Here is a 24,055-nt window from a genome sequence, read left to right as displayed (position 1 = left end):
TTTATTTCTCAGTCTGCTCAGGGAGTGATTGAGTGCAATGGTTTTAATAAATGTTCTGGTGTAATGAAATAAATTGCAACCTCTAACTTGGGGGTGAAGACGTGTTTTACTGCCTTTATGCACTACAGTAAATCAGAGACACAGACCCTCAGGTTTTTATTTGAACAAAGTGAAGTAAAAGTCACAGCGTTTAACCAGCTGCAGTCTGAACCTGTCAAAACTTGATGGCTTCGTACAAGATACATAAAGGAATACCAGATGTTTGCAGGGTTCGCACAAGTTCACGTTTTTACATGCACTAGATTTGTTATAATAACTGCTCGTCTCCTCTGAGATGGTGTATTTGTTCTCGTAGGAGCAGATGATAATTTTCTTGGGGGCGGGGGGAACAAACAAACATCCATTTTAAATGGATTAGCTTTGTCTTGTTTCTAACCCACTTTTGTATTTGTTTCATGTTAGTGATCTAAAACGCTGAATAGATTTGATACCATGCTCACATTAAGTCATACAACAGTAAAATGCAAAGCAGTCCATATTTATTCAGTTAAATGTCCCACTTATATAAACATTTTGATCTGAATAAAGCTGATAGATGCAACGTCTGTGGGACTGTTTATTTGTTTGGAGACGAGGTTCTAAAGGGCGGAGGTCAGTATCTTGGGTTGTCATTGTTATGCTTCTTTGAAACTAAAAGCTAGAATTATGGATCCTATGTCATAAACTTTAACAAATTTACAAAGTGACTGGAAAAACAATTGAGCTAACCTTGTAATTTCGGGGACCAGAAACAACAAATTCTGTCTTTTATGACTTAAGTGAAAGAAACTCTAGCTCGTCTAATCTATGATATTACCGACACGCATACTCAGTGACAGAAATAATAATAGCAGTCATCTGGTGACACAGAAATATAAATTTGTGTGTCATCAGCGTATGGTAAGAGACATTAGAGACATTGACAGTGAGAATGTAGATATTGGATAAAGTGGGCTGAGAATGGAGTCTTGAAGAACTCCACATGTGATCTTTGTTCGCTGAGATTTAGCACCGCTAAATGACACAAAGCTGTCATGTCCTGTTAAGTATGTTCTGAACCAATCTACAATGGGCCGAATACAGAGTCATCGACTGGGGGAGAAAAAAAATAAAATAAATCAATGCTGCCTTTGGGTCACCGCTTATTGTTAGCTTACTCAACTTGTCAATCTGTTATTAAAAAAAAAAAACAAAAACAAAAAACAATTCAGCAGTTTGACAATATGTCCAATATAGAACACTGAGAGAGAGAGAGAGACATGATGTGGAAACTGAAGGGGCCTCAGAGTTATGTTAAAAACAAACAAACAAAAAAAATAATTATGCTCTTTGTTTATTCTAATTTTCTGGATAAATGCTTTGAAACCAGCATGTTTTACTCAAGGTTGTATTACTCCATCGATCCTGTAGCAGTACACGCCTAAACCACAGACGGCTACATCTGTGTTTGTAGAGTATCGAACAGACGGGACGCCTCGCTGTTTCTATCTAATACATGTTGCTGCTTGTTATGAGTGTAAATATTAAAAGTAGGGTTGGACTGCTCCAAGACTTCCAGGGAATATGCACAAATGCATACAAGTTTGTAATGCGTTGTTAGATCAATAACTCAAGAGTTTGTGGTGTGAATTAGTGTCAGGCCGGTGTGTCCGTCGTACCTTGGCATAGTCTAAAGGGAGCTGATCCTCTGGACATTTGAAGACGCCTTCACTGTAAAACAAAACAGAGAAAATGTTGGTTAATGAAAAACATGAAGATAATTATACTATACAGGTATTAAAGAACCACAAAGTGCTGTCAAAATGTCAGAAAGCCTGTATGAGCATCACTGCAGAGCACAAAGTTTCAGTTTTTTCAAGCTCACCCTTACTCTGAAAACTCCTCTGACTCATCAGGCTGCATGACGTACAGGGAGCACACTTTTCCATGCGCCATGAAGCAAACTGACTTTAATAAGCTCTTTTATTCATCCCCCCCTCCTGCAGACGATGTGCTCTGTAGAGCGGCTATGGAGCTGCTGCAGAGGAAGCTAAAAATGACACTTTTGTTCACTTTTATTTTTACTAAACCAGATAAGTTGGTTGAGAACATAATCTCATTTCCATCAATGACCTGGCCAGAAAGCATCAAACAACAGGAAACAGAAGAAGAAGAAAAAACAAATGGAAATAAAACAAAACATTTGAGAAAAATAACTTTAATTATTGACCTTTCACATATGTAATGTAATAATTATACATTATTAGTACAAAGTATATGAAAAGAAAAGACGACTGTGAAGCTGTTAAAATAGTGTAAATTTACAACTGAAAATTGTCCTGATAGTTACGACGTGCACTTTGTCTGCTTCTCTGACTCATGGTGTTTTCATACTTGATAGTCTGGTAGACTTGGTTGGATTGGGGAACAAAATTGCAACATTTGTTACATTTTCAGCTGCTGCAGTTCGCTTTCAAACTACACTGCTTCAAATGAACCAAAGCCTTTGAAAAACCTGTTCACCTCCAAGCCTGTAGGGGCACTGCACCAAGAACCACTGAAGGAAACGACACAAAAAAATCTGAAGACGACACTGAGCAAAACCTTCTTCGCAAAATGTAAACAAAAATGCAGTAGCATCAGATTTTAGTGGTTATAGGACTTCTTTTTTGTCTTGGGCAAAAGACCACAAGCCACTTCTCCCTGTAGTGCTAGACTCTCATGTTTTTGTGGTTGTATTTACCCAGAATGCCCTGCTCTATAGTCCGATTCTTACTTTTGGAGCAGTCTCCTGCCAGCTTGGTATTACCGCACCACACACTTCCAAGACGTAGATTTCTAGGCAGACCAGAGTTTATTTTTGGTCTGCATCAGAGTTCGATTGTGTATTCACGCCTTCGCAATCGACAGGTTTGTCGACAAATCCAACCCAACCCACAAATCCAATCCAACCCTTGATTAGAGCAGACTAAACGGGGTTGGTGTGAAGGCACTCTAAGCAGCTGTCCTGAACTCATTCTCTTCTTGGAAAGTTTGCTTTAAATGTCTCCATGACTTTGTCCCTGACCTGTCTTCTGTTTTCCTGTCTTTATGAAGCTCATTGTTCACTAATGTTCTGTAACAAACCTCTGAGGCCTGAGATTAACTTATTCACAGATAGACTCCAATCTGCCAACTTCTGAAGGCAATTAGTTGCACTAGATGTTTACCTCTAGGGGTATCAGAGTAAAATGGGACAAATATAAATGCGAAACAACATTCAAGTTTTCATTTCCCCTATACTTTAGTTGTACTTTGCTTTTCACATAAAATCTCAATAGAATACATTTAAGTTAGTGGTTTTAATGTGAAAAAGTTAAAGCAGTGTGAATACTTTCACAATGTATCACATATGAGCTCCATATGTGATACAATGTATTTTGCACAAATGTGCAAGACACAATGTATCGCATTGTGTCTTGCGACTATGCTTCTGTTATAGCTAAACTAATTAGGGAGCAGCGCTGTTCAGAGAGTGTTTGCCTTTTAGTGCTTTAATTCGGTCATCAGCGTCACCTGACCTTAGGTCCCCGAGGCACAGGAACACGTGATGGGATTGTATGCGCACTGCCATCTCCGTCTACCCAGCTGTGAAACACGCCTGCTGATGCTGATGGCGATGGGAGGAGGGGTGGGAGCAGAGGTCAGGCCCGAGAGCGAGCGAGGGAGGGTTGATGGAAAGAGGGGTGGAGGAGGGAGGTTAATGCATGACGGGACAGCAGTAATTCTTCTCCATTAGGGTTACTGTGTCAGCAGTGAGCCGGAGACCAATTAACAAAACCACAACGGGCCATGAGGGAGGGTCAATCGATTGGAAGCCTGCGAGAGTCCACTCAGCATCTCTTGTGTGAAACCATTTACTGAGCTCATCGTCATCATCGCCGAAAAGTTCGCGACAGCCAGCCAGCCAGCTCCGAATGTCCCGCGACCATAGACCCTGAGAGGAGATGGGAAGTGACAGGGCCTCGGTTTGGGATGGGGGAGATGCAGAGGGACGGCTCCGGGCCCCCTCCATCTAACTCTGAGACACGGAGAGGCAGAAAGGCGAAAAAGAGCCGAGTCACAGAGAATCAGTATGATTTCCTGTCCTGGCTGCAGAGAAGATTATGTGTCTAGCACCTCTAGCAAACAATTGCACGCAATTCGCTCAGGGGTTGAATTCACATCGACTCGGTGAAACCACAATGACATGTGGTAGAGCTACGGTTTCATTTGTATGTTAGAAATCAGCTAATGGCCACATTTCTTCCTGATCAGTGTTTCGCTTAAGAACCTAAGTCTCAGTTCGATTGAAGTGAATTCTGGCGCGGTTCAAATGCATATGTAAAACCAAAGCGGGCCGGAGCTGGAAGTCGACTCAAGAACGGGGCATTCTGGGTTAATACAATCAAGACAAAACACGTCCTCCTGCGTTAGCAGGAGAAATAGCTTGTGGTCTTTTGTTTAAGACAAAAAGTTTACATTTCATAAGGAGGAAGTTGCGCTCAGTCTCTTCCTGAGAGATTTTGAGTCCTTTCCTTCGGTGCTTCTTTATGGATAGGAAGAGAGGAACAAGGTTTTGAAAAGTTTTGGTTTGTCTGACAGGGTACGATGTGGAAGAGAACTGCAGCAGCTGAAAATGTTACAATTGCTGCAATTTTGGTCCCTAACTGAAACGAGTCTACGGGACTAAGGCTTTTCTTCTCAAGCACTTCCAGAGCCCAACCACTACTGACCCTGGAGTCGACATGGTGTTGGATCACTGTGTCCCTATGAGTGTTTCATGCAGTAAATACGATGAGGAATGCAGCGCTGCACTATTCATCTTGTTTTATCTCAGTATCCCTGCAAACAAATATCTTACATCTTTTAAAATTTCCCAATCAGCTGATCTCTGATATGATCGGTACCAGCAGTGCTAGAAATGCAACAGATGGCACAGCATTAACATCTTGCATAATTAACACTGTCTAATATTAAAACACAGGAAAACTGAGTCTGAAATTATGTTTATGGATTCAGCTGAAAACTTCCCCTGTCAGAGCAACTCTATGCAGCACTCAATGGTGGGTGATTAAAACAATAAGTAGCTGGATGAAAGGAGACAGAAAGTTTCCGTTAGTCTGATGCAAATCAGACCTTTTTTTAATGATGAAGATTGGTGGTTTTACAGTTTTGCCTTGTATTAAGAAGAATAAAAACTAAAGTAACATTTTGGGTGGTTGAAAGAGGTTATTATTTGATGATGGGGACCCAGAGCCAGATTTTGCCTCAGTGTAAACACAAAGAAGTGGTGTAAGCAAACACAGGCAACAGTTGAGCTTCAGAACCGGTTTGGTGAAGAAAAAAAAATTAAACAAATGTATATGTTTGTGAGTGAGGTGTTCACCAGTGAAGCCAGAAAAAGCATGAATGGTGAAACAGGATGTTATAGGATGTAAATTAAACAGTACTGTCAGCAACTTGTTCAATGTTTGCAACTCATTCAGGCTGCAAGTGAGTGAGAGAGAGCAGGACTTTCAATATAAAACAGGGAAACTAAATGGAGCATAATAAATTTCCCCTTTTTTTGTCTGAGTTTTAAACCAGTCTGTCAGGAACCATGCAGGATTTAGAAATATCTCTACCAAAAATAAGAGTCACGAAGGCTTCAATGGTATGAGATTGCCTCTAAAAACAATAAATTATCTAAACCAAGTTAGGCTGATATGTTCACAGCTGCCGATTACTGCCTAGTCAATGAGCATCCGGGGACAAATTCATCAGCAATGCTTCTTGTGAGGATGAGATGTCACAGGGGAGCAGCTCTGACTGGACACCGTACTGTATAATACAATCATCTCATTAAAATTTAACCACCTCCCTCCGTCTGCTCCCGTTCACATCATATCTGCCCCCTCTCCCCTGTATAATTGCCCTTTCTCTCTCCCTATTCATCCCCAAATCGTCTTAGGCAGCGTCCGTTCATCCAGCTCACACCACCAACACAGCCGTCACAACATCCTTTGGTCCCTCTGTGCAGCGCTCCTGACAGGCAGACAGCGAGAGGTACAAATCCCTCCAGATTAATTTCACCGGTGCAGAGCGAATCGTGGGGAAGGAGGAAGGGGGGTTTTGTTTTTCCAGGTGACAGCAACCAGCCCCAAACACACACACGGCGGACGCGTTGGCGACAGTCAGGGACCCATGAGTAACCTTGAAGTGCGGTCTATCGATTAACAGAACAGAGAGACTCCTAAAAAAAAAAAACATGTTTACCAGAGAGGTAGGAATGACCGACGAGATGCCCTGAACAAACCCAACCAAACGCTTTAGGGAGCACAAGGCTGCAGCACTCTGACTGGCCAAACTTACCGCTTCCATTGACTCGGGAGGCGTCGGGAGCCTCGTCCAAACCACCAGTTTACCTCTACCGGCTTTCATCTTCATGCTTATGCCAAACCTTCTTGCCTTTAAGCTACAACTGGGATTAACGTTAATTTTCTCAAACAGAAGCTGCCTGCAGGCTGAAACCAAACCCTTTGCTCAGGAAGTTTGGAGAGAAGCAAGACTACTGGCTTCATCTCACACAGGTTACTGTAATCCCTCAAACTCTGTGTGAAAAGTCCGGATTTCCTTTTTGTCTGATCCTCCCGTTTATAACGATGACGATGGCTGTTTTCCTTGAAACAGACAGGAGAGAGGGATGTCTGACAACGGAGTTCAAATTGATACGTAAAATAATGTGGCACGACCTAAACTAATGACGTATAGATTAGAAACGAATCAAGAAATTGGCTGGTAACTGGATTATCACCTGTACATTGGTGGCCTATTGAGCAAAAGTGCCTTAGAAGTGTCTGAATATTCTGTGATAGATTATGACGCGGGATAATTAATAAAGTATATTTTTTCCTTTCAAGTTTTCTCCTTTTTTTGAGCTTTCAACCTGTGTAATGGAATATGATGGACTTGTTAACATCCATCCTGTTAATAAGTCCAGACTTCTGTTTTTTGCTGTGATAACACTGCTAATCATGCTAATTCTTAATATAAGATGCTATACATACTTTAAAATTTCAACTCTGTTCCCAATTTGTCTTTGTTTAAAATATTAATAAATACTATTTTTATAGTAGCTGTTTTCTCACACAAATGACCTGATGTCACATCATCTCCTCATATTAAACCATTCCTGAGAAAAAAAACCACTGATGGCAGAACATTTTTTAAATCTTGCTCATTTATCTTCTCATATTTTGGTCTCTAGAAAGAAATAGAACTGGTTAAAATCTGTTTTAATAGATCAAAGTTGGAAATTAGAAATGGACCATGAAATTGCACGCCTCTTTTTGGGTCTGTTATGTATCCTAGTCCTTGTACAGTATGGCACAGCATACTGTACAAAGCTATTCTCATCTTTTGTGTCTCTCAGAAACGTTTCAGAAGATACATTTTTGGGGCTTGATTCAGCTTTAACTGCCTCAACATTTTGGTGTTCTGTTGGTAAAAGTATGTACGGCATGTTTCCACATAAAAAAGAAAAAAATCTGGGCGTAAATTATACCCCGACTTCTTCCACTTTAATAAAGAGAAACTTCACTAAAAAGAAAGCTAAATGTTTTTCCAAAGATTTAACAGTGGATTGTTGTGTTTTCCCAGAAACCTTTGAAGCCGTCAGACCACAAACCATAAACTTGTAATTTCTTCCAAATGACACTCAATGAGCTACTGGTTAGCATTTCTTCAGTACAGAGCAAACTGGGACAAAAGTGACCCAGACATTTGTGTCACAGAAACTGAAACATGAAAAAGTTGTAACATTGGCTTTCGCTCTGCATGTATGTTTTGTTTAACTGTACCAAATTTATTAGACTAAAAACGGGGAGGAGCAGCTTTACTTTCACAAGACGTATCCCCATACCTGCCCACAGGTTGAAAGCAGCTTCTCTTTCTGTGCAGGATGTCCCTGAAGAATGATGCTGTTACACTGTTCTACGTGTGGGATGTAATGCCTATGTAATGAGCTGTTCAAACATCAGTCATGTGAAGGAGATCATTTCCTGTTAAAGACTAACAGGAAGTCAGAGCCACGTTGCACAACGCAACCTGTTAGCAAAGTATAAGCAAGTGCCAATATCCAAACATTTAGGAATAGCTAGTCATGGACAAATGTATAGTATTAGTAACAAGCAAATGTTTACATGTTGTTGTTGGGTTTTTTTTTTTACATAATACTTAGAAAAGTTTTAAACTGAAATTATTTTTTCTTAATTTCAAAAAGTCAGACTTTCTTGTGATCTTTTAAAACATGTAATAACAATCAATAGTTTTCAGGCTCCCTGACAGCCTTTACAAAGTTCAAAGTTTTCCTTTGAATGGCTTTTCATTCGTTTTCTGTCCAACTGTTAACATAGGGAATATCCCCATCAGAAATGCTCGTTCTTTGACACATTTCAGCTATTTAGGTCTGGGTGTTTGCAGATGCAGAGTTCCAGTTCCATAATTCATTGAAATCAATGCCATGTTTATCTATGAATCCATGTCCAGTTGAACATAGTCACCAATAAATGTCATTGAAAATGGTAAAAAAAAAACACAAAAAATACACAAAAACAACATGACTGCAACATGATCAACACATCTCAGAACTGTGAACAAAAGGGACTGTATCTAAAAAAAAACAAAAAAACACCAAAATTAGTAGTTTTTGGAATTTCTATACCTAAACACCAAATCACAGGTCAGATTTAAGTGGCTTAACAAGCACAAAGAAATATTCTTCTAAGAATTGTAACAAGAAGACAATAGAAAATTTGAAGGGACAATTTATTAAGTCCGCTACAGAGATTCCAACGCAGTCTGAGGAGTAGGTGGTGTAACGGTAACAGATGGAGGATATTACATCCATGGTTTGACTACCAACTTCTGGAGCTTTGAAAGAAGCCCAGTTCTCTCTGCCAATTCACCGCCTAAAAAAATAAATAAATAAAAGTGACTTATCCCTCTTTTACTTTGGTTTCTGATCCTGTGCTTTTTTAAAATCACTTTTGTAAATCAACAAGCATATTAGAAGATTCAAATTAACAAGCGGGCTCTCAGTTGAAATTTGATGCTAATTTTCTGTTGTGGTTTTTGACATGCGTATGTTGGGAGCCGGAAATGAAATGACTATCCTGAAATTTGACACCTGCAGGATTGTCTCTGGCCCCAAACCCAGCCGTCTGAAATGAAGTAACAATGGCTGACAGTCTGCAGGTCACGCTCATCAGAAAGACCGAAATAAATCACGCCTGACTCTCTGTCAGACGAGCATGAAAGGATAAGCGGAAAACGATCCGTTCATTGCCTACATTTTTTTTTACGTCCATTGTGTAGCTCCTTCCTAGTTCACCCTTCTCTCTCTAGGAAGAAAAAAAGATTACTATTTTTGTCTTGTTGCTTTGGCAAAAAGGGAAAAAATGATGCAAGTGGAAGAAAGGCACTACTACTAGAGTGTGTGTGTTCATATGTGTGTGTGTGTGGGTGGATATCTGGCCTCTTTCCCTGGCTTCTCTCCCTGCGCCCCATGCAACCCATTCACAGCGATGTGGCTCCAGATAGAAACACATGAAAGGATGCTTTTACTACGAGCTACACACGCAGTTTAAAAAGAAAACTGAACGAAATACAAATCAGATTCTGATGCTGCTGGACTTTGATTTAGACAGAGAGTATGTTCCGGCTGTGTGAAACGAACGCAGCATTGAGCCCGAATACCTGGGGCCATGATTGCTGCGTCTGCCGTCACTGCTTATGTAATGAGTTTGGTTTCTCTTCTCTGTGCCGGTGCACCTCGCCGCGTTGACGTTTGTGAGCATGGGCCATCTGTGAGCGAAAAACCTCACTTTGCTTTCCTGAAATGTCGCCTTTACCAGATAAAGACTACTAACACTGTTTATGTTGCATAGACACTCTGAACCAGTGTTCAGAAGTTGGCTTTCAGATTCTATGGTAGAGTATCAGGACCGTAGTGAGAAGAACTAAAAAATACAAAATTATGAGAACAAACTCGGAAATCACGAGAATGAAGTCATGACATTACAGGTATAAGTTCATAGTATTACTAGAAAAAAAAGTCATACAAGAATAAAGTCATAATATGAGAATAAAGTAGGAATAATACGAGAATTAAAGTTGCAATATGAGAATAAAGTAATAATATAAGAATAAAGTTATGATTTTACGACAATAAGGTCATAATAACGAGCATAAGTTCATAGTATTACAAGAATAAAGTCGTAATATGAGAATAAAGTCATAATAGTTTCAGCAGTCATAAAATTATGAGTGTAAAGTTGAAATGATGAGAATAAAGTCATAATATGAGAATAAAGTTAAGAAAATTATGAGAATAGTCATAATATTACGAGAATAACGTCATGCTGTTACGAGAAAGTCAGTATTTTGAGAATAAAGTCAATATATTATGAGAAAATTGTCATAGAATGACTATTCATGTACGACTTTATTCTCACAATATTATGACTTTATTCTCAATTTTTTTATTTATTATTTGTGAGTATTTGGCCCTAATACTGTGTCGTAAAAGTATTTTATTTTATCTGGCGATTCCAGTCCTGACCAAAACCCTCCCTTTACTGAACGGCCGTCCTCACTTTAGTGGCTGAAGTCAGTTTGAATTAGTGAGAGGTTAAAAACACGAGTGATAATACTATGAGAAACGCAGCGCTACGCACGGCTGTGGCCATCAGTAGACGGAGAGCCACCTGCCTGAGGGTGGGCTGGCTCCAGAAATGAAGGACGGGCTGGACGCAAAGGGTCAGAGGGAGGAGGAGAAGCCATCTGCAGGATGAGAGGAAAAGCCTGCGAGTTGGCATAATCCACTCTTAAGTGTGAGTGGAGGGGAGGCAGAGCTTATAACTAGTCATAATCCCCCTCGCACTGTTGTCCTCCATCAGCATGATTGGACTCTGACATGGAGCCCATATCACTGCGGGAATGTTCATGACCCGACGAGCTTTATCCTGGTTCTCAGCTTCATTTGGGAATTTTATGAATTTACAGGACTCAAAACTTTTTGACTTTTGGGATCTAAATCTGAGTTCCTAAAACATAAATAAATAAATAAATAAATAAATACACTCCTAATTTACAATAATACTAGAAGATTGTAAGCTTAGTTTGACTTTAGGGGAGCTAAACATGCTAATTTCTAGAGAGACTTTCACTCAAGTTCTGAGTATTAGGTCATGATTTACAGTTCAAAAGTTCACAAGTTATTTTAGGCTCTCTGCCAAGTGAAAGATGTCTTGAGAGAACCCTGTAGAGCTACCTCTTCATTTAAAATGAATGGGAGAGCCGATGAAATGACACAACTAAACCCTATCATGAAGCAGCGTATGACATAGAAGTAGAGCAAGAACCCCATATAGAGAGGTCAATTCCCAGCCTCGGTAGCTTTGTGACTTTTTCATAGCTAAGCTTCAGGTATCCAAGTAATCTGCGTGTAATTTACATAATTTCTTCCTTTTGACTTTGTTTTATTAACATGCTAATGAAGATGTTCCTGTGAAGCTCTGGTGCTGTATTCACAGAAACCTTGACTTGTGGCTTTGTGATGAACAAGTCATAATCCCCCTGGCACCGTTGTTCCTTCATCAAGTGAAACTGGTTGTTCAGTTTCCATTCAGCAAATGTTGCTGAAAAATGATCAAATGCTTATATGTAGTACTGACAGAACTTGACTAAGCAATATCAGGAAGCACAATAGACACCACCCGGGATAACTGCAGTCTTAGCGCGATGCTCAGGAGGAGCGAAGAAAATGTCAGTCGTACAGCGGGAAAGGTTGTCCCGTCAGATCGTCAGTTTCCAAAACCACACACACACACGCACACAAAAAAAACCTCTCATAAAAGTGCATAGGGATCAGTGCAGAGTAAAAAAAAATCTTGGGTGGTTCAAATGCCTCTGTCTGCTAAGACTGCGGGAGTGTTTTACGATTCCGTAATCGTACTCTCTGTCGCACAGTAAACTGCTCGGCAGGAAATGGTGTTCACATGGAGATGTCTTTTTATGCGAGACCGAGCTGTTAAAGTTGAATCGACACAACTAGCATGATTATCACTGTGTGCTGCACTGATGGGTGTGTGGTGGCCGCCTTAGTGGAGAAGAAACAAGGCTAGGCGTTTAGCTAACTCCTTAAACTTGGAAATGATGGAGTTTGTCACAAGAAATTTAGGCAATTGGGAGGTTCAACAACAAAATCTGAACTGTCAGGACAGTGTCCATGGCGTCCACATGACTAACAGAGTTTGCATGGTACTTCCAAGTATGTGGAAGCCTTTATTCTTTAGTTGTGAGCTCTGACAAACAAAGATCTCTTTGTATGTGGTAAGAAAATACACACATAAAACAGAAATGTACTACAATACTGGTTAGAGAATGAAACCATATAGTACTATACCATACAGTACTATGTAAAATGGGTGAGCATGAGAGTTATGGAGCCTAATAATGGTATCTTCTCATTTGAGTGACCTATTTCTGTCCCGAGAGACTTTAAAAAAAAAAAAAAAAGGAAAAAAAAAAAGCTCAATTTAAAGCAAAGGTCATTTAATCACAAAGTCTTAATTCATCCAAGAAACAGCTTAAAGTCTTTTTTGGGAATACCTTTTTTGTAATGATTGTGGATTCTCTGCTTTTGGATTAAGCTTAGCGTATCGGAAAACCAAATCCTGTTTTCCCCCATCGTTGCTGATCCTAATGGGTGTGTGGATGATAGAAAGGAAAGTCCCATCCAATGCGTGAGAGCGATCACCCTCACCCACTTGGTACCCAGAAGAGACCACCATAGATGCGGCGTACCCACGCAGACGATGGTCTGCCCTACCTACATGGAAGGAAAGGAGGGCTTGAAAGGAAGCACTTTACATCTGATGTGGTTGAAGAGCGGTTAGTGGAGGACCAAATCTGGAGATCAATGAAAAGTCCGTAGCTCTAGCATGTCAAAGACATGAGAAGGACCTACTGGCCCATAAAGAAGTGCTAAAAGCTGCCGTCAAGGTTGAAGAAGGTGTGAAACGTCCCACTCTCGATTCTACTACTCACTTTCACACTACTGTGAGGATTCAAATGCTACCAAAGAACAAAAGAGTGTTATTTAGCGACAAATGAAAGCATTTACAGCCTATAAAAGTTTTTTCTTTCATGCACATGTAAATTCTGGCTGGTTTAATCACAGATGGCTGTTCTAATTTTAGCTTCACGTCAGAGGGCAGATGTCTGCTGAAAAGGACTATCTGCAGTGAAGACAGTTGGATTTAAATGCCTGCCATGAAATTAAACGATTTAAGAATCTCCCAAAAAGGAAAAAAAAAAAGTGTGGGTTAGTAAAAAGGGAAGACGGCTGCCAACTGTATGCTGCATATGGTGATGGGGAAGCAGCAGCAAACACAGTCGCGTCGTTTTTCCTCTGAGCAGCATTAATGAATCAGCTACTGGAGTCACAATCATCCAGACGCGCAGCATGAAATCGCAGCTCTAACACAGATTAAGTGTGAAGGGGGAAGTGTATTTCCAGCTTCTGCTCAAGCTGTCAGTCAAATCAAGAAAGACGAGATGAAATGCATTTTTTAAATCGGTGCCATGTCTCTATAATTAATGAGTTATGTAAGAGGATGCAAGCTAAACGCACCAATGTTGAATTTCAAGATCTTTCTATAAACCACCTCCACGGCATTTATACCGCAATAACTGCAAGATTTAAAACACTGCATGATGTTGGGTGACATTATAGCATATTTTTATTTTTTTAATTTGCTGAAATCGGTTCAGCTTATATTGATTCATTGTAGCTTGTTGTAATTTAGCTTGGTTTAGCTTTTTGTAGCTTGTTTTACCACAAATACTGTAACGAGAATGATTGCCAGTGTTGGATTACAGATTTATTATATTGGATAATTCCGGTTTGCCTTTTTTATAAATATTCTTTTTGAAAAAGGGCTTACATTATATTAGTTTATTTCATCTCACCTTAGCTTAGCATAGCCTGTTTTATTTAATTTAGTACAAAAATTGGGAACAAACAAACTTCTTAATCTCGGATTACGTATTAAGAAAGATGACTCTAGCTACACATATTTTGTTGTATTTTCTTTTTATTTATTAAACAATTTGTTATCCTTATTTTAGGAAACACTCAACGAGAGTTAGCTGTTATTAGCTTAGCTTTGTTTACCATGTCTTATTTTGACAAAGACAAAATAAATTAGCCTGCAATTATTAGAAACTGCTTCAGTTTAGCTCACTAAAGCTTTAGAAAGTTGACTATTATTAAATGGATTATTGTTTTTCCTCTTCTTTAACAAATTGTTTGATCACTTTTAGAAAGAGGTTAGCTTAAATTTATTTAGCTTTGCATTTAGCATGACTTAGCCTACCTTGACTTAATGGAGAAACTTAATTATCATAATTTTAGAATTGGCTTAGCTGAATTTATTTAAGATCATCTTGGTTGAGTTTAGCTTGTTTCATATGGCACATGTTGTACATTGATAAATTATTTATTGTTTGATTATATAATTAGGAATTGTTAAAACTTACTTTATTAAGTTTAGTTCGCCTTAGTGCAACACAAACAATTTAATTTGTATATAGGTGCGCTATGCTAAAGGCTCCATTCTGTTCTAATTCTCAGACTGAAATTTTCATCGTAGGTTAAATTAGCAGAGAATAAAAAACTTCTAATTTGCTTCAATAATAATAAAAACATCAGTTCACAAATGCCTCCATTTAACAATCTACCACTACATATTATGTCTCTTCAATCCTTACAAAAGCCTTTTTACAAAATCAGGTCATTAACACCTCTGTGTTAAACAAAGCTGTTAGCTGTAATGTTAGCCCCATATCTAGCATAAGTGGTATAAATCCTCTGACCTGTTTAGATCTTCTAAACATGTGGCACACAGCACTGCCATGTAATGTTGTCAGAAGACCTGGCAGATGGTGCATGGGATAGTTAGGAACTTAATGCCCACTAAGTCCAAAGAAAAGGATTTTCTGATTATTAAACATTACAAAATTTGCGAACTTTCACTTACTATTTATGATCCCAGACATGAAGCCATTCTTCCATGAAAACAATGGATTAGCAAAGGATTCAAATCTCACAATAAATCTTGTTATACATTCAGAGCAGGAGATGCAGCCCTGAGTTAAAAGAAAAAGCTAATTGGATATGAATTCAGTAAAAACAAAAAAATTCTATGGTTATCTAATGCAAAGTAACACATTTTCTATTTACATATAATTGTGTTACACAGCATATTTGCTACATCAACACACACACAGATCTTTTAGTTCCGTCTTCAAAATTAGCCAAGGTTAGTTCTAGCAACACCACAAACCAAGAGGGATAGATTAAGAACATTTTATTTTAGGCTTGACCAACAGCTCAATGTGACATCAATCAAAGGCCACTTAGAGCAAAGGTTTTACAATTTAGCAGCTCCAATAGACAAGAGTTTCTTTCAGGAGAGGAACGGGACGATGAGCTGCCGCTCTCATCATAAATCACATTAATGCTAAAGAGAAGTCTTTGCTTTGCTTATTTATGGGGCTGACTTTCACTCCCGAAGCTCAACGTGGACAAAGACGACTGTTGTTTTTTTTTCTTTTTTAATGCGTGTAGATCTTCTTTATGCCCAAGGGGAAAAGGAGCCTCAGAGAAACACAGCTCTCATCGTCCTCCGGTTAAAAAAAAGTTCTTTGAATGCTGCATGACTGAAACCTCTTTGAAAAACATGCGCAAAGAAGAACAGGCTGAGAGAGGAAAAAAAAGAAACAAAAACAGCAGACCACCGTAACGTGTCGTGTTAAATGCTTGAGTAGAGCCGTTGTTGCTACATCCGCCTGTCTCCAGGGAGCACTTACAGAGCTGATAATACTTTTTACACACAACAAATCAAGTGCTTTATTTTTATTTACCATATGCAGGTGAAAAAAAAATAAAGAAAATTCGCAAATCAGATATTTATTAGTTTTTAAATATTCTGAGTTGCAAATAATTATTCTAGCTTGTCATTTCCAATGAAATGACATTGTGAGCTGCAAACCACAGACCTTTCTGCGGCTGCGAGTTTGGCAAAATTTTGCAATATTCAAGTGTGTTAGTTGTGTACATGGCTTAAAATGATGTAGTGAATCAGTGTTTAAAAGAGAACAAACATATGATACTTTGCTAAAGAGTAGGAGGAGGTTTATTCGAGTCAATGAGACACGTGAAGTTACTGCTGTGGATTAAAGAGTCTTTAAATTGTGTTAGTCAGCATGCGTAGGAGGACAGCTCGGTATTCGGAGAAGTTAGGGACCAAAACTGCTGGCCAATAGCTAAAAACTGCAAATACTTGAGACCCCCCTCTAAAAATGCTTAGCTTTTTTTTATTTTTCAAATAGTCAGTTAAGGTTGACTTATTGGGGGTATGCCTAAAAAATTATTCAAATAAAAATCACAATTCTCTCTCACTAAAATTTATAATTCATATAAAATGTTCCACAATTGATTAAAAAAAATAATATAAAGACTAATTTGCTAGCTGTTGGCCACCATTGTGTAACTATGTGGAATGTCGTGACGTCAATGTAGAGCCCAAATATCTATAGACACCTTGCAACGTGACATAACGAGCGCAACGTCCTGTCCATCAGCTGCCTACTGGAGAGGACAAAACTGCTAAAATGACAATGATTACCATTGGTTTTCGCTGTCAAGTTATCAACATAACGCAATAAACCTTAAATGTACGCGTGACATGCAAAAGAAACTAATTGCTACCAATTGTCAATACTACAACTAGATCACAAGTTCCAAGGCAATCAGAAAAATGTTTTAATTAAAAATTAAAAATAAAAAAAAACAGCAAGGGAGAGGAAAGTAGGTCAGTTATGCTAGCTTGACTTTGACAACCTTAAAATGTAGATGTGCTGCAGAATTCAATGTGTTCCATTAAGCCTGTAAACATAGCCAGCTGAATGTTTTGTTCTTTGCCTGTTTTTTTGGTGTCAAAACGTAATACACTAGTGGAGCTGTTGTCAGTCAGATGCTATCATAATGGGTTTGCATGTGGCAAAAGAAGAATATGAGTGGTTTTGAGTTGTTCAACATGTTTTTCTGCCTTCTTTTCCCTTTGATGTGGCGCACTGCACTAAATTAATAATACCTACATCTCCGGGTTTCATTTTAACGGAATTGTCCCGCCACAGCAGCAGTAAAAGAATCGTCTTAAGGCCCTCTGGTGTTGTGTGAATGTGCAAATTTTCCAGATATAAACAATAACAAGGATTGTGTCTATAGGGTGGGTGTGGACAGAGCACACCCACCCTATATGTATGGTAGAGTGATCTGCCACACATATTTCTGGTGTGGCAGGTCACTCTACCACACCAGAAATATTTGGGTACAAGAATGACCCCAACATAAATATATATGAGAATTTTAGAGCAAGCTGGCCATTTATGAATTCTTAAATTATGCAAAAAATCCCATCAGAGACAAGAAAATAAAATAAAAAAGTATTAAAAGTAGTGTAGGAGAACAATGTGCTAGTTGATGCCGGTAAGAAACAAAATGCGCGGAACAAAATGTCCAATGGCAGATGGCACTGCTTTGAACAGTACAACACCACTAGAACAATAGTATAAATGTTGAAGGAGCAAAGTCACTAAAATCTTTCCATTCCCGTGAATACCAAATGTTCATAACAAGACCTGAAGCATGTCTGTGCCAGACCTGCACAATCAGATTGCAATCGTGTGTGCAATATTGCAATCAGAAGGAACTACTTGGATGAGATAATTAGTGGAATATAATATTTCAAGCATCACACCCTCTAATGTCCTTTAATGTTAACAGGAGTATTTATTTAGGGCCAGATATGCTCAAATCCATGGAGAGCAGTGAGGAAATTGCATAACTGAAAAGACAAATGTTTCTTGAAACTGGTTGATTATAATAGATGTTATTATCACAAATAAACATTTTTTCTAAACAAACACTAGCCCAAGTTGGAAGGAAAGGTCCTAAGACACAAGGTTCTGGTCTGTCCTAACTTTGAAATTTAAATGGTTTTTGTGCAGAAAGTATGTGAAATTGAGTACATTTGAAGTAGATTTAACGACAAAGCTGTTCAATGGCACTTTCCTGTTGAATGAACACAACCACCTGGTAATTTAAAAAGCCAAGCATGTCAGTTTGTGCCTTTTTGAGTATTTGAATGTGTAAGGGCACAGAGACTCTCTAAAATCCCCGCTTACATAAGATTGCTGGCTTCCGCCATCATCCACGAGTCATCTTTGTTTCCCGCTCTACACAGGTTCGTATCGTCATGGAACGGGAAACATAAACAACTCTGCACGAAGGCGAACCCGCACCTTTTCCAGCTGACCCGCATATGAGATAGCAGGTGTGAATAAGCTGTTATCAGCTTTCCTGTGCAGGCGAACTATTCTGGTCCAATCCCAGAAGTGCACCTTTGGCCAGATGAATTAGTGAGGGGGCAGCCAGTCCAACCCATACAGAGTTTATGAAGACATACACAACAATTCAGCCTCTATGTTGGTGAACTGATAAGCACATTTGTTACTGCATCACATGAGCTCAAAGGTGCAGACCTCCAGGATTTATCATTAGGATTTTCCCCTGTCAGAGCATATGATCTGCCAGGCTGTGATTCAGCCTTATTGCAGCGGCGAGTGCTGGCGGCACAGCTGTGAGTCTGATGTGCTGTGAGTCACTCTGGTTCCTCTCGGGGAAAATAATAATAATAATAATAAAAAGAAAAAAAACTTTTCCTTCTCGGCAATGTCTGAACTTTGCCTCGTTGCTGCTGTTCCATCCCCTGGAAGAGCGTGGCCTTACGTAACCCGAACATCTGTCCTATTTTGAATTTTGCATAAAGGCTTCTGTCGGTGATTCGATTGACGCCTGAGAGGTGTGCAGGGGACAAATTTAGATTTGTGTCCATGGAAACAGGGAGGGAAAGGGGATGGCTTACACACATCGGTGGGCTACATGATAAAAAAAAAAAAAGGCATGGATCAGCTGATGTAGTCACATCTCAGACGTGCTGCAGGCCAACCCGATAAGCCACTGTCTGCGAAGACTCGCACGCACGTGACGCGAGACCAAAACAGCGCGGAGAGCCGCGCTCACTCTAACGCCTGGCTGTCCTTTTTGCTGTCCACCTCTCTGCTTCGTGGATGCGGCTCCTTTGTTCGGCGAGGCGAGGGGGGCTGACGTCAGATCGCCTCCTTTGTTTCAGAACGCCTCAGCTGCATTGTTCGCACGAGGCATGAAATTCTGCAACCTGCCCCCTCCCGTTTCCAGGAGCAACAATGAGGTAGATGACAAGATTTTTCAGTTGTTGAATAAAAAAACAAAATAACTAAAAAAACAAATAACAAAGAGCAATGGGAGTAATTAGCAACAAACAGAGATGTCACCCATCTCTCACGGCAACTGTCAGGAGGAAGTGCTTTTGCTTTGAATCCTAGCAGATAAACAACGAGCCTCTTCGGCTGCTTTAGGAGCAACACGGTGATTTGAAGCAGAAAGGCAGATAAATAAACAAAAGGTGCTGCTGGTGGGTTGCTGACATTGAAACAACTCACAATAACTGCTTTAAAAAAGAAAAATGTTAAAGGTCCTCAGCTTTAGGCTCGCTTTGGGGTTTTCTTGGCCAATACTGATTCTTTTTACTAAATACAATAAAAACACAAAAGAGAAAACAATAGACTGATGTAGGGATGAAAAGAATGAACTGACTTAATTAATTGTTGGTTTATTTGGTTTATTTGATTGCACCAGCTGAAAATGTAACAAATGTTGCAATTTTGTTCCCCAATCAACCAAATCTACTCAAAGAGGAAACACCCAAAGAGGACTTTGTAGTGTTACAGTGTAATACAAGTGTTGAGTTAGAGCAAATGTCAAATGTGTACACTGCCCTCTACGTTTATCGGCACCTTCATAAAATCATGTAAAAAGCCGTAAAATCACCTTCATCTATTATTCTAGCAGCATAAATAACATTTTAAAGTAAATTAACTACCATATTCATTAATCATAATCAGTAGTTTATCACTAAATGTCTCCTGCTTCTCAGTATAGATTAGGAATATAGTGGCTCTATCCTGACATCTGGAGCTGCACCTGACGGAGCACTTCCTGTGCTGTCCTTTCATGGCATCTGCCGCTCAGTCAGGAAGGAGGCGGCTCAGAGCGCTAAAGCTATTCTGACTGAGGCTCTCATTGAGCTGAAGAGAGCAGGGCCGAGGAACCTTGGCAGGAAGGAAGCAGTTGTCTGAATTCAACGGGGGAAAAAAGAAAAAAAAAAAAAAACAAGCAAGTGGGCAATGGCCTTAACATTGATGAGGGCCCCTGTTGGATAAATGGCTGATTCAGTGAGTGTCGGCCTTTAGTGAGGGGCTAAACGTCTCTGCCGACACCTGTTGGGCTCCACAGAGAAGCCTTTCACTGAGGACAGGTGCCTCGGCAGCGAGCCGCCTGCTTTTCCCAGAGCTTCCTGCCCCAGCTGCCCTGCTGTCAGACACACATTCCTCACGTGCCTTCCTGCCACCTTAGGAACTGAACAAGAGTCACAGGATGACTTCCTGACACACACGTTGGGGGTTAAATGTTGCATAACCTTCCATGAGTAACAGTTGCATCTCTGTTATGAGTTGGATTCTTGAGAAGCTAAGGATCAAGGAACCTGTTGCTTCATCAGGGTCATTTCTCAAAAGTTTATTTATAGTCGGAGAAACGGAAGAAGAAAACCGCTTTCGTGTCAAGTCTTGTTGAATACATAGTTTACGAAGTATGAAGGAGTCAGTGGGGAATAAAGTGAGAAGAAAAAAAACCTCAGATAAAAAGGTTTAAGAAATAATTTAAAAATTTGATTTAGGTTGAACAAAACACAATTTAGAACTCTGTACTGAAAATATGCTTGTTTTAACACATTTTAAGGCCTGATATTAACATGATTTAACTTTTATTAATGACATTTCAAAACCGGTAGGGTCACCCATCACTCCTATTTAAGTAACTGTTTTAAACTATAATTGCCATAAAATAAACTGCTAAGTTAACTGTTGTAAAAAAAAAAAAAAAAAAAAGCCATAAAGGTATGTTAATTTGATTTAAAATCTGGATGTAAATACCATTAAACCATTTTTTTCCATTTAAAGTTATGAAACATTCAACTTTCAACTAGAGAAATCTTTTGTTCCATCAATTATAAATTACTTGACTTAATCAACTAATAAGCCCACAGAGTTCGCCTAAAGGCGTCTGACTGCAATGTCCTCTTGAAACGTACACGTTTAAATCCTGAAATCACAAAGCAGAAGTAATTTGTGTGGGAGCTCCAGCACGTGCGTGTCCGTATGCATGTGCAGTGACTCTGGTCGGTGACCTGTAAACAACAAACGCGGTCTGAAGGGAGGAGTAGAGGAAAGCAGAGATAAAGCGCCACGAAACATCTAAAAACAACCGCAGCTCCGGACGCAAGCCTCGACTCGCACTCTGTGCAATGGGAAACATGCAGGGAGCATGTGCGCCTCAACAAAACACACCTCTCTATCTCGGCTGCCTCGTCACATAACGTGCATACCCGAGCATGTGGAAGCAGCCAGCCACGCCGCTCGGCAGATCTGGGCCAGCTGGCAGCAGTCCAGCAGCAGGGCTGGGCCGAGCCGAGGCTCTTCGTCCCAGCATGATCGCTGAACGGAGAGGAAGGTGGTTCAGCACATAGCTGGAATGTTTCACGCCTTTGTTTTAACCAAAAAGGCAGCAATATTCATTTTAAAAGGAGGTTTTATAGAAAACGGCAAGTCGAGACATGTCCAGACTAGACTGCTACTTTTACTGGGGAGATGCTGTTCACTTTGGGGACAGCAATCTACAGCCAGCAAGGAAACGTTTCAAGTAACCAAAAGGCTTTTCTACTCCTTGATGGAGGTTATTTAATATTTAAAGAGACCAGAGGGACTAGAATATCAGTAAAAGGTGCATGCTGGAAAATGTTTGGTGGGGAAAAAACAGAAGGAAATGTCTGACTTTACCCCCAAAACCAGACAGTAAGACACATACTACCCTTAGGTCTCATCCACATGTAGCCGGGTCTTTATAAAAAATAAACATGTCTGTCATATCATTTAAAAAATAACATCATACATGGGATCGGATTCAGAAATGTTTTCACCCACGTGAACCTGCACACATCCACCCCTCTGCGTTTTTTTTAAACATGCCAAACCCAAAGGGGGCAGTGCAGCGCAAAGCTGAAACCTATGTCGGCCAATCAGATTGCTTCAAAACGATCACAACTTGCTGTTAGGAATTACACATGGCTACAGGAGGTTCATTTATGTGAACCAATATAAAGGTTTTAACTACTTTTACATAGCTTGTTAGAATAAAAAAATTTTAAAACACAAGACAATTGGGAATCATGTCAAAGCAAGTTGATGGATATATCTGAACATAAATCTCTGTTTTCAATGTCCACATGCAGACACAAATAGTGAGTTTTCTTAGATTTTCACTATGGTTGGATATTTATTTATTTAGAAATAATTGTTTTTAGTTAAACATGTTCATTTTTAGGCCAAAACGCATTTAAAAAACGTTTTCCCAGATTTCTGGCTACATGTGAACTAGGCCTGAGTCTTAGTACATTTTTATAATCGATTATCTACATTTATTTTTAATCCAGAAATCGGGAAAAAATTTGTTAGTGACAAAATCCTACTCAAGATAATTTTCATTGGGGTACAGTTTGTAATTCTGCTAGCACCAATCCAGTCAAGTTGATGCCGAAGCTTCAAGCTAACGGCTAGCCGAAGCAGGTGATGGACTGAAGCAGAAAAACTACTTTTCCATCAAAAGGTTACTCTAGAAACACTTGTTCTACATCTTTTAGCAACAAAGTTCTGTTCTCACTACCTGTTTCACAGGGAGCCTCACTGGTGTTGCACAGGCTCATAGTTGGATTTCCAAAGAAAAATAATTGGCATTCTCTGCAACCAGTGCAAACATTTAGCCAGTTTATGCTTTGGTTGCTGCCGGCCTCGAACCAACTTTGACATCTGTGACCAATTAATTTGGATTTAAGCCAAAAAATGATGCCATGAGAAATTGGAGGAATCTTTTCAACCATGACAAAAATTTACAATTATACCTTTAAGTTTGAGATGGATCAATCTGCGAAAACTACACAGAAACAGTAAGCAGTATAAAAATGCTTTTCAGTGTAGGCTTTAAAGTAAGTCTTCCTGGGGAATTTTTGTTTTCTTTACCTTCAGTATTAATAAAGTACTATTAAATTTTATAGAATTTACACCAGGTAAAGCTAAAATGAAAAACTTAACCAATAAATATGCTCAAGAAAAACAAGATACTTTGAACTGCCTCCTTATTACACAGCACAGCAAACTTTATGGGGATAAATCAGAAAACATCCGGAGAACTGGCTCAACCCGTCAGATGTGTTTAGTATCAAGTGATAAAAACTAAACAAAACGAACTAAAAATAGCCCGACTCGTCTTCTTCCGTCAGCTTTTCATTGTATTTAATGTAAAACAAATCTATGTCATCAAGGTGTAAAGACTGACTCACATTCTTCCTGTAAACCACTAACTGCCTTCATTATGCCTACTTACCACAAACGGCAGAGGATGCAAGTATTTCCATGCAGACTCCGGAGCTGACAGTGGCTCTTCAAACTTTCCAAAGTGGCTCTTGATAACTTTGGCTAACAATAATAAAGAACTAACTAATGTTTTTAAATGTAGATATAATAACCAATGCAGCTTTCAGGAGCTTCTCAATCAGTAATTGGACTGAATTTTTACAACAGAATGTCGCTAAAATTAACAGCAATATTTTTTAGATCGACTTCTCTTGCCACTGGGTTGGAAAATGTGTTTTTTTACACACACACACACACATATACATATATATATATATATATA

The 24,055-nt window shown here is 39.4% G+C and overlaps 1 protein-coding gene across 1 annotated transcript in view; it reads right to left on the bottom strand.

The window, feature by feature from the left end:
• traf4a (tnf receptor-associated factor 4a) overlaps positions 1-24,055 on the bottom strand; it is a 44,796-nt gene that overhangs the window by 11,803 nt on the left and 8,938 nt on the right. The window contains exon 3 of the mRNA XM_007567344.2: positions 1,698-1,749. Within this exon, the coding sequence (XP_007567406.1) occupies positions 1,698-1,749 (52 nt within the window). The remainder of the gene's footprint in view (positions 1-1,697; positions 1,750-24,055) is intronic.

The sequence above is a fragment of the Poecilia formosa genome, unplaced genomic scaffold, assembly GCF_000485575.1.
Source record: "Poecilia formosa unplaced genomic scaffold, Poecilia_formosa-5.1.2 Scaffold207, whole genome shotgun sequence".
Lineage (NCBI taxonomy): Eukaryota > Metazoa > Chordata > Actinopteri > Cyprinodontiformes > Poeciliidae > Poecilia > Poecilia formosa.
This window is presented reverse-complemented; position numbering and strand designations above follow the sequence as displayed.